The sequence below is a fragment of the Anopheles funestus genome, chromosome 3RL, assembly GCF_943734845.2.
Source record: "Anopheles funestus chromosome 3RL, idAnoFuneDA-416_04, whole genome shotgun sequence".
In the NCBI taxonomy this organism is placed as follows: domain Eukaryota; kingdom Metazoa; phylum Arthropoda; class Insecta; order Diptera; family Culicidae; genus Anopheles; species Anopheles funestus.
In genome coordinates this window covers 83,594,250-83,608,170 of record NC_064599.1, presented here as the reverse complement: position 1 = coordinate 83,608,170, position 13,921 = coordinate 83,594,250, and the positions used below count along the sequence as shown (strand labels likewise).

The window sequence follows — 13,921 nt, the reverse complement described above, 5'->3', positions numbered from 1 at the left end:
ATTAGAACTTTGCCAAGCGCGCTCCATTTTCGACGTTTTTGTTACGTTCCTCAAAAGCTGGAAAAAGCTTTGTGCGTTAATCGATTACTACAGGCTGCAGTTTTAGTTGCCCTCTAGCATTGCCCACCATCACCAATGTCCAAATTAGTGTTTGTTCCGTCTCATTAAACAATATTGGCTGTTCCGGAGAACATAACTGGAGTAAGTTCCACAGTTCCTCCGGCCCACCCAGAGCACTTCCACTCCGGCATGGGGTAATTAAACGAATTCCATTCAATCACACAAATCTTTCTACTATGGCACGATTCGTTTCCAGTGCGAGGAGCTAACTTTATTTATTGAATTACCTTAGTCGTCTTTCCACCATCTACTTCAAATGAGCAACTCCCTTTCCTTATTAAAGTGTTTGGTAAGTAACAATAGACCTGTGTTGTTCAATCGAACTGACCTCGATTAAAGTTCGTGGTGAACTTTTTCCTGGTACTCATTACTCAACTCAGTACTATATCACAACTGATAAAACCTAATAAAATTGAAAAATGTTTCTTCCTCTACCTGGTGAAAGAGTCGACCAGAGAGCAAGCAGTTAGACAGTATAGTGACTAAGAAGTTTTGCTACGAGTAGCTATTCAATTAAGTTTCATCTCATTACAACTTGTGGAGCCATATTTTTCCCGGTGCTCCTTCATTTCTGTTTGTGTACAACTTTTAGTACAGCGTTTATCGATGTAATCTCATCATTACATTCCGTAGTCCAACAAATGCACTTGACTGAGCGCTTTCGTCATTACATTTGAGTGTGAAATAAAACTTGTTCACAAATGTGCTTAAGCTTTGTTGGGCAAGTGTGCTTGCGGCATCTTCATCAAAAGTTTAAATATTAATATTCCGACTTTTAACAGACTGAGCGTCCGGAAGAGCGAGAATCGATAGTTTTTGGGGTGAACAAGTTACGGCCCTTATCGATGGTCACACTGGTTCGTAAACTGTTCGATTACTCTTCACGACCCAATTATTTCCAGTCGCTTTCCCGCGTTTCTGCAAGATGTCGAAACGGTCCAGACACAGTCTGAAAATCCTTCCAATCCGAATTCGAAATATTTCGAGGGTAGAATGGGAAGTGAAGACAAAAAATACGCGAAATGCACAGGACGGCGGAAAAGAAAAGTCGTAACTTTTTATGACCTGGAAAAAAAACTTTCCCGACTACGCTTGGGAGCATCAACTGCTGAGCAGACTTTGCACAAAACGGCACACAAAGGATATAAACATGCTAGCCGGAAGATTGCGGTCTGCCTCGCATTTCTTTCCCGTTTTCCCAAATTTAAGGATTAAATCGAAAGGACATTGGCTGGAGGACATTGTGCCTGCGGAAATGTGGTCCAGTGTGTTTTAGGTCCATTAAGATTGGTTCCTTACGTTGTTCGTACGCTGGTTATCTTCTTCGACGAGGGTCGTAGGTCTTTCGGGGTTTTCGTCCCGAAAGATTTGGCGCATTATCGCTCCATAGTGGGTGTGGGGATGGGCGACAAGATCATTTCAATTCTGATCACTCCGGATCCCAGAATGGGGCGCAGCTTGGAGTTCAATTATGTACCAAAAAAAAATGTCGGAGATTTAGAGCAGTTTATTTATTGATTCTGTACCAAGTTTGTATGCGTTCCATGTCTTTACTGTTATGAAAGTTTTGGAAACAATAGGGTCAGAAGTGCTTTTGCAACATTCGTCACATCGGTTTAGCACTTGAAATTCGCTCACGTATATGCTGTTATTTAGAGGAAATTTTCTCAATCAATAATATGCAATTAACCTAAAAATTACGGGGATTGGATGGAAATATGGTGTTGAAACAAACAACTTAGAGCAAAAACGTTTTTAGTTCTACCACAGTAAAATTAAACATTATTGATATCACCATCCAATGCAAGTCCATTTTGTGCGTCATTTGAACATGTTTTCTACTAACACTTCTCTCTTTGTATCGTTTCAGGAATTTTACCACCGGTCGTTCAGCTGCTCAAGCACGATCCGGATCGTGGAAGCATTTCGCTCAAATGTCACTCAAGCCAGGAAGCCATCACCGAAGTCATCAACAGCGATGGCAAATCGTCTGAAGAGACTCACGTCGAATGGTACAGGTAAGGAGTCGAAAGCTACCAAACACACCAAACATCTAGTGGCCACCTCTGGAACGTGAGGATATGAATGTTAAGGGTTTTTGTATTTTTGTTTTAGTACCAACCAACCAACCAGGGTTGGTGGTGTGTGTGTTCGATTCGGTACTTTTCCGTTGCACTCCCAAACTATTTCCCAATCAAACAGGGCAGGATGGTGGACGAGATCAATTTGGTTGTTGCTTTCCCTTGTGTTGCATGCACATATGTGCTATAATTCCAACACATATGCAACCCACAAAGCACACGACACGAGAAACAACGAGTGAGCATGAGGGCGGGCTCATTTATTTTACCGTTCAATTAAATGGCGAATGAAAAATAAGCTTCCGTACCAAATTGATCCCACTTCACCTCAGAATACAGAGGAGGAATTTCTCGGAAAACACTACTCGGTTGTACAGTGCGTACAGATCTCGTTGATGAAATGCTGTGCTGTGTTTAATCGGCAGGAACAATTAATAATCCTCCCTCTCCTGTTTCGCTTTGGGTTTGTTGGCAGTGGGTTGTTGGAGATGCGGTTTGCTCCTTCCGTTTGCGTTTTGCATTTGGATAATATCCGCATATGTTCGATAATGATGAACTAAAATGCATTTCCCACAAATTTCGCAATAACTATCACCCTTTTAAGTATTCAATGAAATGGGGTTTTGATACATTTTACTCCTATCTATCAAAGTATTACATATTTGTTACATATTAATTCAACTTCAACATGGATGTGAATTAAAGTCAAATAAAAAAGTACTCTACAAACAGTTTTTTGTGTAATACAACTCATATCTGCAATGCTTCACATCCAGCTGCTACATCTGTATAAAGACAAAAGGAAAACCCGCTGTCAGTGAAGCTTCCCAATCTCAGGATTCACATTCTTTGTCTCCTTGTACCGACAAATGCATTACGACAGAAGGAAGACACTCCTTACCGTGCAAATAGACGTAGAGAGACATTTCTCGCGCGACATTTCTTAAAAGTAGCTCAATTCTGCAAACAAAGCAAATCGCTCGGCGAGACATTTCTGTGCCTACTTCGTTGGAATATTTCTATGTGTTTCTATGGAAATGACGTTTCGATGCTGTTTTTTATATATGGACTTTTCATCGCATTTCATGGAATATTGACAAGAAATGTCGCGCGAGAAATGTCGCTCTACGTCTATTTGCACGGTTAGAGCAGAAACATTGGCGTGTGGTTTGCTCACACAAGCAAACCTGGCCCCGCCTCATACATACCCCTGGCCAGTGATATGTAAAGTTGAGAATAACGAGCAGGAAAATGCAACCGTTCGTGTGCATCCTACACATCGAGAGCATACGTTCCAAGAGACGGGGTAGAACCTTCCACTTTTTATTCGTGTGTTTGTGCCTGTGGCTCGCGGAAAATAAAACTATCCACGCAGACAGAATTTAAATTGGGAAGCCGGGCAGACGTGCAAAGGAGTGGCCCGGAACAGGCGTACGAAAGAGGGGAGAGACAGGGCCACGGATAGAAAAACATGAAAACTGCATCGGTTTTCCAACGACTCATACATCTTTTCTCGGTTTTCTTTGCCGTTACGCTTTCTCTCGTTTCAGGAACGAGATAAAGCTCACGAAATCACCCCACATCGAGCTGCAGCGCCGGAAGCTGCACATAAAAAACGCATCAGCGAAGGATAATGGCGTGTACAGCTGCATGTTGGTGGTGGTGTCCCGCACGGATGGTAGCCGACGGATCGCACTACGTAGTACGAAGAACTATCGGCTCAAGCTGAAACCAGGAACCAATTATGGTAGGTTTCGGACCAACCACAAACGGTGGTGGTGGTGCCCAATAAGAAAGGAAAGCTTCATAATGCCGTTTACGCTGGCACTTTTTTTTATTATCCACAGGCGAGGGGAAAATCGATTGTACCAAGAACCACAACTTGCTGCTATGCCGTGGAAAGCGGGGCGACCGCCAGTTGGGTTCGTTGGCCGACGCCGCTACGGACCGTTCACTGTTACCGATGAGTGATGAAGCGCTGGTTCCGGCTGAGCTTCAGCTGGCGACCGAACGGCAATCGCTTACTGCTGCTGGCCCTGCACCGGTTCGTATCGTGCTGCATCCGGTCACGACGGTCGTTAATGAGAGCCAACCGGTAGTGTTTAACTGTGGCTTCCGGATCACGGGCAACGAAAGCAGCGGCGGAGGGTTTGTCCTTCGCTGGCGCAAAGATGGGAAAGTGATCCGCCGTTGGGACAATATGGCGGAGACTAGTACGGTGACGATGGACGATATGGTTACCATGGCCGGAGCTACGGAAAGCAGCTCCATGTTTCGGGATGATGGTAAGCTTCAACATCAATAAATTATCTAAGCAAAAAAGCGATAATCGTGAACGAAAGAGTTCAAATAAAATTTTTCCATAAAAAAACTAGTCCCTATTTAGGTACTGTTTTTATGTAAAGGATTCCTTTTCTTTCGGCATTGGATTTTTTCATTGGATCAGGTTTTAATTTTCTCTACTCCTTCCTGTGCTCTTTCTTCTAACGTAGCCCGCATTCACGTGGACCGTACGAATGGGTCGCTTGTGTTTGGATCGGTCGTGGCCAGCGACGAAGGGACGTACGACTGTCAGATAACGAACAATGCCAGTGACTTTCTGGTCAGCTCAACGGCAGCGGAATTGCAAATCATTTGTAAGTACTAGGGCACTAGGGCAAAGAGCAGAGTATGCGAGAAAGAAGCAGTTTCCCTGCTACAACTACATCAAAGAACTGCAAAAACGCTTCTAAATGGGTTTAAGATGAACAGATAAAGCGAACCACTCATGTTTATCATTCTTACGCACTCAACCTTTAAGTAGTGGTGTAACACATTAGCATGTCCTTTTCTTTTCCCTTTTTTCCCCGTAGCAAACCTTCGCTTCACACCGAAACCACCAACGACCAAAAATATCGAGCTCGGAACCGTTGCCAAAATTCACTGCAAGGCGCAGGGTACACCGACTCCTACCGTGCACTGGACGGTAGTAACCGAGGCCGGTCCTTCGGGTTTACCCGACTCGATCGACGACGTAAACGGTACGCTAGTGTTCCGTAACGTGTCCGCGGAACATCGGGGAAACTATGCGTGTGTCGCATCGAACAGTCAGGGTGAGATACGGGCGAGCGTGTCGGTGAATGTGGTCATTGCACCGAAGTTTGAGATTGCACCGGAAGGTTCGGTGCAGGTGGCCGAGCTCGGCACGGTACAGTTTCATTGCGTTGCAACCGGTGACCCAAAACCGACCATTCAGTGGGACAAGGATTTGCAGTACCTTCATGGACGGGCGGACAGTGCGAATGGGAGCGAGGAGGAACGTTATCGTATCCTGGAGAATGGAACACTCGTGCTGACGGAAGTACATCTGGAGGATGATGGACGGTACGGTTGTACCATTGGCAACAGTGGTGGTTTGAAGCGAGAGGAGGTGCATTTGATTGTGAAACGTAAGTGCGATAAAAAAACTTGCCAAAGACATTAAAAACACACATGCAACGGGTAAGATATATGTTGCTCTCCCTTCCTTCAACAGCATCCGATGGTATCGTCCTGCCGGAAGAGTCAACGGAAGATGGGTTCCTTATAACGCGTGCCGTTCTTATCACCATGTCGGTTGCATTTGCGTACATCATTCTGGTTGTGGGTCTTATGATTTGGTGCCGTCATCGTCGGGCTGCCCGTAAAGCTCGTCTAAATTTGGGTTCGTCCAAGGAAAATGGAGGCGATGTCGATCTGAAGAACTGCGAGATTGAGCCGTGTCTGCCGGACAAAACGTCGGCAGCTGGTGCGGAGAATGGTGGAGTTGGTGCCAGCTCTGGACGTTCGAGAAGCAAGCAAAAGAATGGATCCGCCGGTGGAAAGGATCCGTCCTCGAACTGTCCCGACAACGGGCAGGACAAGAGTGATGATACGGTAAATTCGAGCAAATCGAAGAAATCTTCCGGGTCGGGATCGTTGCTGGAGCAGCTAGCTGTACCACGGTCTGCGGTCGTCGAACTGTTGCAGATTGGGAAATGTGACTTCGGCGATGTGTACATTGGCAAGATGCGGGAGAACGATTGCCGATTGCCACCGCCCAAAGAAAGTGCAACACAGGAACCGATCGCTGGTGACGAAGTAGGCCCGTCCAGTGCGGAGCTAACGACGGAGAATGAGCGCAAAAGTCCCGTGTCGAAACGACCCTCGAATGAGGAACTGAATGCAATTCGACCAGAGAATGACTATAAGCCAGTTATGGTGAAGGCACTGACGAAGGTGAAGGATGAACACTGTTGCACCGAGTTCCGTCGTCAGCTGGAACTGTTCCGTACGGTTTCCCACCGGAATGTGGTGCAGCTGTTTGGTCTGTGCCGGGAAAAGGATCCACACTATCTGCTGCTGGAGTACACCGATTGGGTAAGGTGGAAAATGGACTAACTATCGGCTCTTGCAAGCGTACTTACATAAGAATCTTTCTACTTTAGGGAGACTTGAAGCAATTCCTCTTGGCTACCTCACCGATCACGCCACCCAATGGAACTGTTGACAACAACAAGAAGGATGTCGCCACGAAACCACCGCCACTTAACGTGCCACAGATTCTTGCCCTAGCGCACCAAATCGGACGCGGAATGGACGCAATCTATAAGGCTCGCATTATACACAAGTAAGCGTTTACAACCCAATTACAATGTTGTCTCCATGGCTTTAGTTTATTACAACACTCAATTGTACCTTCCTGCAGGGATCTGGCAACCAGGAACTGTATCATTAGCAGTGACTTTTCGGCCAAAATCTCAATGCCTGCGTTGGCGCGCGATAAGTATAGCAAGGAGTACTGCAAACATCGAAACCAGCTAATGCCGATCCGTTGGATGGCACCGGAATGCTTCCAGGAGGATGATTACTCCATCAAGAGTGACATTTTCTCGTTTGCGGTGCTGATCTGGGAACTGTTCACCAATGCGATCGAGCTGCCATTTAAGGAGCAAACGGACGAGCAGATAATTACTGCCGCCCAGACGGGCAAGCTCGAATGGAAGGTGGCAGACAAAACGCCCGAGGCGTTACACAAGATATTGGTAAGGTTTTTTCGGCTTGAGCGTTTTGGTAGTTTATCGGTGGAAAATTTACTATCCTTTATGCATCTGCTGTAGACTTCCTGCTGGTCGGCGAACCCGAAAGAACGACCCTCGTTCAGTCAGCTGGTCGTAGCCATTGGAAACTGTCTGCAAAGCGAATATCCGAAGGAACCGACGGAATAAGCAACCGAGGTTGTGCTACCGAGGTGTGTCCATAGAATCGAATCATCATCTTATACAACGAGGTATTATTCAAATGCATCTCTTTTTTGTACTATATACATCTACTACCGTAAAGTATGATACACGGTACATTAATTCATTAAACCAACAATGACTAGTAGCTGGAGGAAATGGCTTGATTAGAAGGAAGGAAGGCAAACCATTGATGTGGTACTGATAGGACCGTACCGCCATAAGAAGTACTGCGAAAGGAAGATGTGATAGCAAAAGCTATTCGTCCGACGTTTTCTTCCATTACATTTGATACAAACGATCAACCACAGATAGGGCGCGTACATGAACGAATAAGATAACAAATGTAGGGTTTAGGTTAGGAGGTATTTAGTGGAAATATTTATACACATACAATTTTCGCTCCGCACTCACTGAACAAATGGCCAATAGGTTCGAAACGTTGACGGGAACCTAGGAATCTGGCCATTAAAAAAGGAAAAGGACATTTCTCGACATTAACTACTGCCAGTTCAAATCACTGCCGGACTGTGAACGACAAAACGGATGGTCTGCAAAGTATGCAAAGGTATGATCGAACCAACACACGAAATGCATTACCACAGTACAGTATACACTACGCAAATCGTTTATCATCATCACGTATCTTATCAAATAGACATTATTGTTCGCTTTTTGAACGTAACAACTATACAGCAAAATATTATGGTACAAGTGTATTACTTCCCGTGTCATAACTCTGCTGGGGTTGCGCCCGATATCATGCAAAATGTCGTCTATAATTTAAAATTCCGGAGTCTAACGGATGAGTGAAGATCGAAAAGGACATTAGGCGCACGTATCCAAAAAACATGAAACAACGGTCGAGAGAAGTGATACACTTCAGCCAAATAAAGTTCTCCCAAAATATCGCTAACAGGTGTTTTTGCTTACCTATTATGGTAAGTGGTTAAAAAAACCCATTTCATAAAATATGCTTTACGCCGTGGGGGACACAAAAACACACTTTAGAACCAAGCACAAGTTTATACTCATATACATATACTTACCACAAAACAGAAATATCTTAACTTCAGCATTCAGCATAGAGACCAGCTTAAGGGAAGAACCCGCTTTGATCGTTTGCTTTATCGTGCTCTATAATATGCGCGATTTAGAGGTATTTGCCCCCTCGAATATATTCTGTATGAAGCGTTCGATTGGTGGCGCGAAAAACTATAACACCAGAATTGCATTTATTACATGTAAAAGTAAACCATTCACTCTGTCCTTCCGTCGCTTCTGGCGACGAAGCAAAACGGTCAGTTTCGTTCTTCTGGTTTTGCTTGGTGATTTCAGTTTGGCAGTGTTGAACCCGATAGTAAAGCAACGTTTAATATATTCTCATTTGTACATATATAATGGTTCGCAACCAATGGCATTAGGCATTAGGCAGTCGAGTTCTTAGGTGCACAAATAAGAGACCGACCGGCTTAATACTGTAAAGAGCTACTCCATATCGATTTGCCAAAAAGGATAAAGGTTTCTTTTGGTTGTAGCACCAGACCGATGTATGTCGATCGATACATCTCCAATAGTTAACGTGCGTTAACTGTGCCGCTCTAGATTAAACGGTATTGCTCCGCTGCACGCGGAATGGGACAAGGAACACTTAGTTGTGCATCTAATAAATTCAAAATTCTAATTATTAATATAATATATTTTTCCTGTAATTAAGATTAGCGAGCGAAAAAAAACTACCGTACCGTTACTACAACGTTGTAAGGCGCTGTTGCAAATCAGATAAAATGAGTTTGAAATGAAAATTGGAAAAAAAGAGATTGTATGTTTAAAATCTAGTCATTTACAGCATGGTTTTTATTTTACTCTGTTGCCCTACACTGAAACACAATTCGCGCCGTATGCCATATTGAGCTAGATTTTAAAATGGTTTCAATGCAAATGACCGATACCGATGCACCGGAAAACAAAGGATCAGTTATCAGTTGTGGATATACAGAATCTGAAGAACCACACCATAAGACTTTTTCGTAATGGTTAGTGTTTGATTGCCCAGTTTAGAAAGGACATAATATAATTTTATGATAAAATTAATAACTTACCGGGGAGGGTTCCGTATTCAGTAATGTGAGCAGCCAGTTAGCAGAGATTGATTGTGTGTGTGTATTTGCGGTAACATTGATCTTACATCACCGTTACATTGCAAATCACACATTAAATTCCGATGGAAAGCACTTGCAAGCTAATTATAAGAAGAAAGAGAAACAGAAATGTGAAAGCGTGAGATGTTTGCTTTTGTTTCTAATTGTGTTATTACGAGAAGGCAGAAGAAAAACAAAAGCTCTAAGCATTGGAAAAAACAAAAAAACCCGCAAATCGTGATGTGAAAAACCAGAAATCAATAAAATTTAACATTATCTAAAACAGTAAGTTCCACACGGTGGCTTTTTGGTGTTTTAATTTGTTTATCAATGTTTGCTCGTATCCGATGCTCGTACACATGAGACATTAAATTAAACAAATCAAATTAAAAATGTTTAGAGATTTTTAAACTAATACGTAACAATGTGGGGGTGGCCGGAAGGAGGGAAAGGACTTCTTAAGTTCAGGATTTTAATGCATGCGTGTGGGTAAGTAAGATGAAAAATAAAGTATTCTTGGAATGTTCCATGATCGACCACCTGAAATCCGACCGCGTTTTTTTTAATTTTTTATTTTTATATTTATCCTTTGAACAACATACATAAAACGCTCCGTTTTATCTTTAATTTAGCGCAATTATAATTTATTATCGTATCGATGTGATCCGGCAGCAGGTAAGCGATCGGTTTCAATATTTTTCTCGGTCGGAGGTACGTTATGGCGTGCTTTTGTAACGTCAGCACATTGATGTCCAGCTGGCTGGCTAGTTGATAAATACAACAACATATGGAAAATGCTTCCCAAAACCGAACTGATGCTATATTTCTTATCTACTATTAGCGGATTATCGTTATGTTTGGATACGCATGTTTAAATTTTAACCGAAGGGAAGCACCGTGCCTGTTGAACCACCCTGTCCGAACCGGATTTGACAGCTAAGCAATCGTGAAACGTCATCGAATTTTACTATTCGTCAACAAACCAGCGACACATTCCCCCAAAACATGGATTACGAAAACGACAAAGTGTTAAAATTTATCTTTCCAGATGATTATGAAGGTAGTTAATTGTAAATAAAATAAATAAAGTGTAAAGTGTATCCGTTTGAAGACTTATTAAGTGTAAACACTTCCCTGTCGCGTCTTTTCAGATCTATCGGCACAAGACACTTCGGACGTGGTAGATTATTTACTGAAGCTTGGCACGTATAAAACGGAAGACTTGAAAAAAGAAAAGGTGCGCCTGCAGGATGAACATCGGCAGAATGTGGAGCAGACGCAGGATCTGGCCATCTCACACTATCACACCTTCATCCGGACGGCGGAAAGTTCGCGTGAAATCTACCGCGAGTTTGTGGACACGGAAAGGAAGCTCGACTGCTTGAGTGACAAGTGGCCCAACTTTATTGCCGCATGTCAAACATTTCAGCAAGGTTCGGCGGATATAAATGCAGCTCGCCGGTTGAATTCGCTAACGCTGATGCGCAATGCGGAACTGTTGGAAATTCTCGAGCTGCCGCAGCTGATGGATAGCTGCATACGTGAGGGCAAGTACGAGGAAGCGCTTGAGCTGTCCTCATACGTGCAGCGGTTGACGTCTAAACATGGCAGCATTCCTGTGATATCGGTACAACTTTTCTGGAAACGATTTGTTTCAGTAGCAAAGTGTTTTGTGATAATCATATGCTTATGTTGTTTGTTTGCAGAGCATTAACGAAGCAGTGGAAGCAGCATGGCACACTATGTTGATGCAGTTGTTAGCACAGTTACGCACCGACTTGCAGCTTCCCAAGTGTCTGCAGGTGGTTGGTTATTTGCGTCGAATGCAAGCATTTTCTACCGGTGAGCTGAAACTAAAGTTTCTACAAACGCGCACCAGCTGGTTGAAGGATTTGCTTGCCATCATCCCGACCGAAGACACGCACGTTCATCTGACGAAAACAATCGAAGCAACACGGGTGCATCTGTTCAACATCATCACCCAGTATCGAGCCATCTTCCCGGATGATGAGGAAACGTTTAACCCGCTCATGGTTACCACAGGCAACGAACGTATTTCGGGCGATGAAAGAAAGATTTTTCACAGCTGGCTGCACGATCAAATAATGGAGTTTGTACGTTCGCTGGAGCGAGATCTTGCATCGAACGATATCACCTCGTACGATACGATCCTCGGCCAATGTATGTACTTTGGGCTTTCGTTCAGTCGCGTTGGTATCGATTTCAGAGCTCTCGTTGCGCCCGTATTCGTGCGTGTGATTGGTAACCGGTTCCGCTTCTCGATAGCACGTGCCTCCGCACAGTTCGAACAAGATATCGAACGATATACGCTCATAAATAAGGTTCCGAGCATGATCCGACGCCAGCGAGACGATCGTGCATCCCGACCGGATGATTCCGGATCGGTGCAACCACCGGAAACGCTGCTTGATTTTGAACCACTTGCGATCTACTGCAATGAAATATTAACCATCTTCAACGATCTTCGGCTCTGCTCTCCGGTTGCACTTGCCACGACAGTAACGGAGCTGCTGGAAAGTTCGCTCGAGCAGGCCTGCCGCGGGATTCTTGCATTTTATCGCCAAGAGCAGCAAGCATTCGCACCAACGGAGAGGGAATGCTTCATACGGTTGTGTTCCTGCTTCGCGTACGATCTCATTCCATATCTACAGCGCTGCATTCACGTGCTGTTTCCTCCGGCCACTCTAGCCAGCCAGCTGGGCATCAATGTGCTGACGTTACAAAAGCACGGTGTAACGTACCTTCGACAGACGAAGATATTGGAACCGATCGCTTACCTGCTGCCGGATCACATCGATACGATAATCAAACAGGTGGCAGATATAAACGTAGATTCAGCGACCGAACAGGAAACGATGGATGCTAAGGAAATAACGCTAGGTCGTGATTCAGTTGAAGTAACCCCTACATAATAAATCGTTATTGCGTTAAATAAAAGATATAGATAAAACGGAGCATTTTTTGTATGTTGTTCATTAGATAAAAATAAAGGAAAAGCTTTATATTAATCCTGCAAGGGATGATGCAAATGATTTTGGTTGTATACGGCAATCAGGGTTGCCTGCCCCTGGACCCGAAGCAGTGAGTGCCGCTCTTAGGAGACAAAGATCGGTCTCCTAGTGATGCGTGCTATATGATCAGGTGTGTGGGTTGTCTCGTCCTAGCCAGCAGACTAGCCGGTCGTGTTATTTGTACCGTTATTACTTGTACCTTTATATTAATTTAAACGTAATAAGCATAAGGTTTTATAATTGTACGAGAACCAACAATTTTTTTACAATTAATAAATTATTTGTTATTTGATTTTTGTCTCGCCGCCTAATATTACAAACTCCTGTCAGAAACTGACTTATCAATTGTTTCTAGTAAAAAAATTACTTCCGATATTACTGATTAAATGTGGTTTACTTACCAGGATAAACGATAATTTATACGCAGGACACTTTACTTATAAATCACAGAAAACCATTTACTTCGGTGGCTGCTCTTTGCGGCCATTTTACTTTTATAAACTGACTTTTTTCTTTGACTTACACACTTCAATGGCACATTTATCTTTTAACACTTTGGAACATTTGAAACACCACACTCCACTTGCCACCTGCTTTTATAAACTTGCTTTTTTCTTCAACTTACACACTTCAATGGCACATTTAACTTTTAACACTTCGGCACATTTTAAACACCACACTAGCCTACAATGGCCAAATTTTTTAAAACAACTTTTTTCATAACAGACATAACTTTTTTTCACTAAAAAACCACCCAAACTTGCATATTTTCTAAGGCACATTCACACTTTATTGCGCTTTGGCACATTTGAAACACCCTACGCGGCTAAAATGGCCACATTTTTCAATACACTAATTCACGTAATAAGCTATATGCTTATTGATAGATAGATATAACTTTTTTCACTAAAAACCACTCAAACTTGCATATTTTCTAAGGCACATTCACACTTTATTGCGCTTTGGCACATTTGAAACACCCTACGCGCCTAAAATGGCCACATTTTTCAATACACTAATTCACGTAGTAAGCTATACGCTTATTGATAGATAGATATAACTTTTTTCACTAAAAACCACTCAAACTTGCATATTTTCTAAGGCACATTCACACTTTAATGCGCTTTGGCACATTTGAAACACCCTACGCGCCTAAAATGGCCACATTTTTCAATACACTAATTCACTTAATAAGCAATATGCTTATGGATAAATAGGCATAACTTTTTCACCAAAAAACAACCCAAACTTTTTTTCATTTTTTTTCTGTGCACAATTTTCCAATAAACCACATTTTTCAATAAACGAAT

The 13,921-nt window shown here is 43.1% G+C and overlaps 2 protein-coding genes and 1 long non-coding RNA gene across 3 annotated transcripts in view; 2 read left to right on the top strand and 1 right to left on the bottom strand.

Moving 5' to 3' along the window:
- LOC125767455 (uncharacterized) overlaps positions 1 to 9,637 on the bottom strand; it is a 39,342-nt gene extending 29,705 nt beyond the window's left edge. Inside the window, exon 1 of the long non-coding RNA XR_007418784.1 lies at positions 9,541 to 9,637. This is a non-coding gene — a long non-coding RNA (uncharacterized LOC125767455). The remainder of the gene's footprint in view (positions 1 to 9,540) is intronic.
- LOC125767430 (tyrosine-protein kinase-like otk) overlaps positions 1 to 9,868 on the top strand; it is a 49,759-nt gene extending 39,891 nt beyond the window's left edge. The window contains exons 4-12 of the mRNA XM_049434002.1: positions 1,991 to 2,138; positions 3,752 to 3,948; positions 4,049 to 4,486; positions 4,694 to 4,837; positions 5,054 to 5,629; positions 5,716 to 6,578; positions 6,647 to 6,828; positions 6,907 to 7,243; positions 7,319 to 9,868. Coding sequence (XP_049289959.1) covers positions 1,991 to 2,138; positions 3,752 to 3,948; positions 4,049 to 4,486; positions 4,694 to 4,837; positions 5,054 to 5,629; positions 5,716 to 6,578; positions 6,647 to 6,828; positions 6,907 to 7,243; positions 7,319 to 7,426 — 2,993 coding nt within the window. The 3' untranslated portion in view covers positions 7,427 to 9,868. The remainder of the gene's footprint in view (positions 1 to 1,990; positions 2,139 to 3,751; positions 3,949 to 4,048; positions 4,487 to 4,693; positions 4,838 to 5,053; positions 5,630 to 5,715; positions 6,579 to 6,646; positions 6,829 to 6,906; positions 7,244 to 7,318) is intronic.
- Positions 9,869 to 10,508: 640 nt separating this feature from the next.
- LOC125767171 (conserved oligomeric Golgi complex subunit 8) lies at positions 10,509 to 12,554 on the top strand. The gene is made up of 3 exons (XM_049433484.1): positions 10,509 to 10,639; positions 10,731 to 11,206; positions 11,286 to 12,554. Exons 1-3 carry the CDS (start codon positions 10,585 to 10,587, stop codon positions 12,510 to 12,512), a joined length of 1,758 nt encoding a protein of 585 aa, XP_049289441.1. The 5' UTR covers positions 10,509 to 10,584; the 3' UTR covers positions 12,513 to 12,554.
- Positions 12,555 to 13,921: the final 1,367 nt, after the last annotated feature.

Bases quoted from the DNA above. Each gene is read 5' to 3' on its own strand.
- LOC125767171 (XM_049433484.1), top strand. From the start codon at position 10,585: ATGGATTACGAAAACGACAAAGTGTTAAAATTTATCTTTCCAGATGAT. The intron at 10,640-10,730 runs GTAGTTAATTGT...GCGTCTTTTCAG, and splicing joins CTTTCCAGATGATTATGAAG to ATCTATCGGCACAAGACACT. The intron at 11,207-11,285 runs GTACAACTTTTC...GTTTGTTTGCAG, and splicing joins GCAGCATTCCTGTGATATCG to AGCATTAACGAAGCAGTGGA.